The sequence below is a fragment of the Myotis brandtii genome, unplaced genomic scaffold (assembly GCF_000412655.1).
Source record: "Myotis brandtii unplaced genomic scaffold, ASM41265v1 scaffold1347, whole genome shotgun sequence".
NCBI classification, from domain to species: Eukaryota; Metazoa; Chordata; class Mammalia; order Chiroptera; family Vespertilionidae; genus Myotis; species Myotis brandtii.
This window is the reverse complement of record NW_005354788.1, coordinates 222,136-224,286: the sequence shown is the minus strand read 5'-3', so window position 1 is coordinate 224,286 and position 2,151 is coordinate 222,136. Positions and strand designations below refer to the sequence as shown.

General features: G+C 57.4%; 1 protein-coding gene across 1 annotated transcript in view; it reads right to left on the bottom strand.

Moving 5' to 3' along the window:
* PROM2 (prominin 2) overlaps positions 1–2,151 on the bottom strand; it is a gene marked incomplete at its 5' end in the record, with an annotated part of 14,610 nt that continues 12,459 nt past the window's right edge. The window contains 2 exons of the mRNA XM_005860464.2: positions 1–1,727; positions 1,981–2,055. Coding sequence (XP_005860526.1) covers positions 1,992–2,055 — 64 coding nt within the window. The remainder of the gene's footprint in view (positions 1,728–1,980; positions 2,056–2,151) is intronic.

The following is a 2,151-nucleotide window of genomic DNA, read 5'->3' as shown; positions in this document are numbered from 1 at the left end:
TTTTGATAGAGAGCTGGGAGTTACTTTTTAATAGTTTGTTTCTTTTTTTATCCCATCTATTTCATTCTTAAAACACAGGGGCTACATTTCCCCTGCACGAGGCAACAGATAAGAAATGAGGGGGGAAAAAAACTCTGGGAAGAGCCAAAAAGAGGCGATTGTGCTACATTCTGGGATGTTTGTGTGAGTGTGCTTACAACAGTGACAATACATTGTGTATGCACCATGCTACTTCCTAATACCAACGTTGTTGGTTTTAAGATGCAATTAAACACAGACAATCCCGAAACTCAGCAGACCACAGTCTTAAAGTGCCTTTGCACAGGGGCCCACCTCCCTCTTCCCTTGCTCCTGTCCAGACCCAGCTCTGTCCCTGATTCAGTCATGGCAAAACATAGCAGCATTTGAGCATGTGTTTTGTGCCAGGCCCCTGCCAAGGGCTTTCCACACATTGTCACATCTTCCCCAGCCCTATGAGGAGGCTATGACTCTGCTCCCATTTTAAACATGGAGCAACTGAGGCCCAGGACCTCCATGTAACATGTTTGAGGTGCCCCCACTGACAAGCGTTAGAACGAGCACATGGACCCGGGTCTGCCTGCTCCTGGAGTGGGCCCCTGCCCACCTGCTGACTGCTGGGGGAATCCCTGATGCCTGTGACCAGAGGAGGCCTTGGGTTCTCCTCTCCACACTTGTTAAACACTGACCGCTTACAGGGCCCTCACCTGGGAGACCTAGTGTTCCGGACCCAAAGCCAAGGCTTAGGAAGTGAGAGCACTTGCTTGGCTCAGGGAACCTATCTCTCCTCCTCTTTCCGCTTCCTCGTCCCTTCTTCTGGAACCCGGGGCTCAGCATACAAAGAGAGCATAGGGTGGACCAGGGTGTCCCCAGGCCACATGCACAGAAGGAGCAAGGGCCACAGTGCAAAACCCTGTTGTGACCACCAGGTCCTGCTGGGGAAGCTGGGTGGGGGCTGTCAAAGAGCTACCTCCTGGGGAGCCAAGGGGGCAGCCCTGCTCTGGCCCAGGTCCCAGGTTCCTTCCCCGGAAACAAATACTCGGAGAGTTGCTTGGAACAGTACTGTTTCCAAACAAGGATGCAGGCAGCGGGCTCTGGCTTTACACAGGCTGGGGGGCCAGGAAATCCAGGCCGGGGCTTGTGGAGGGTACAAGTCTCCAGACAGCAGTGGGCTCAGAAGCCATGAGGCAGCCAGCCCAGTACTGGCCATGTGGCCCTGGCCTGCTCAATGGCTTTACCTGATTAGTTTGGTCAGGCAGAGGGGTCCCTGGGTCCAGCAAGGTGGTGGGATAAGCTAAGGAAAGGACAAAGTGGAACGAGCTTCCCTAGGGGGAGGATGTAACATGTGACTGAGGAGGGGATCGTTGGGGGGGCATGTGCAGGGAGAGGGGTGATTGATGACAGAGGGGGTGGGCAGGGCTTCTGTCCCACCCAAGGTGCTGAGAAAGGGTCTTCTCAGTGCTGACCTGCTAAGAGGAGGGGGAGGGACGCCTGGAAGAACCTGAGGGCTCTAGCTCAGCAGCAATTGAGCTTTTGAGAATGAATAAGGGGGTCGTGCGCAGACGGGGGTGGAAAGCTGGATGTGGGGGACAGTCCAGGCCTGGACGCTGGCCTGGGCTCCGGGGGCAAGAGCGGCGGGATCCTCTGGTCCAGGCCAAGTCAAGGCGGAAGGCGGCAGGCAGCCCAGCATCACCTTGCAGCCAGCAACCCTGTCGTGGATTCAAAAGGAAGGAGGTGAGTGAGAGGGATGGGGTACGTGCCAGGGCCTGTCGGTGCCACTGCTGGGTGGGCCAGACCCCACACTCAGACCCCACCAAGTCCCAGCGCCTGACTGCCCCCCTGGAGCCCCCAGTTGTCGAGAGGGCCTGGCTCCGGGACAGGAGGAGGATGGCGGCGCATGCACCAGAGCAGGGCTTCCCCCAAACCTCTGCCCTGGCACCAAGGAATTAAGGGGTGACTCACCCAAGGGGGTCCTACAGCTTCAGGGAGGTGACCCGGGGGATGTGGAAGAGCTGAGTCTCCTCAGAGCTGCTGGAGCTGTGGCATCACAGAGAGAGTGAGGGACCCCACACAACCCCAGCCCAGTGGGGACAAGCCCAGAGCCCCGACATTCCTGCCTCAGACGCTCTCCGG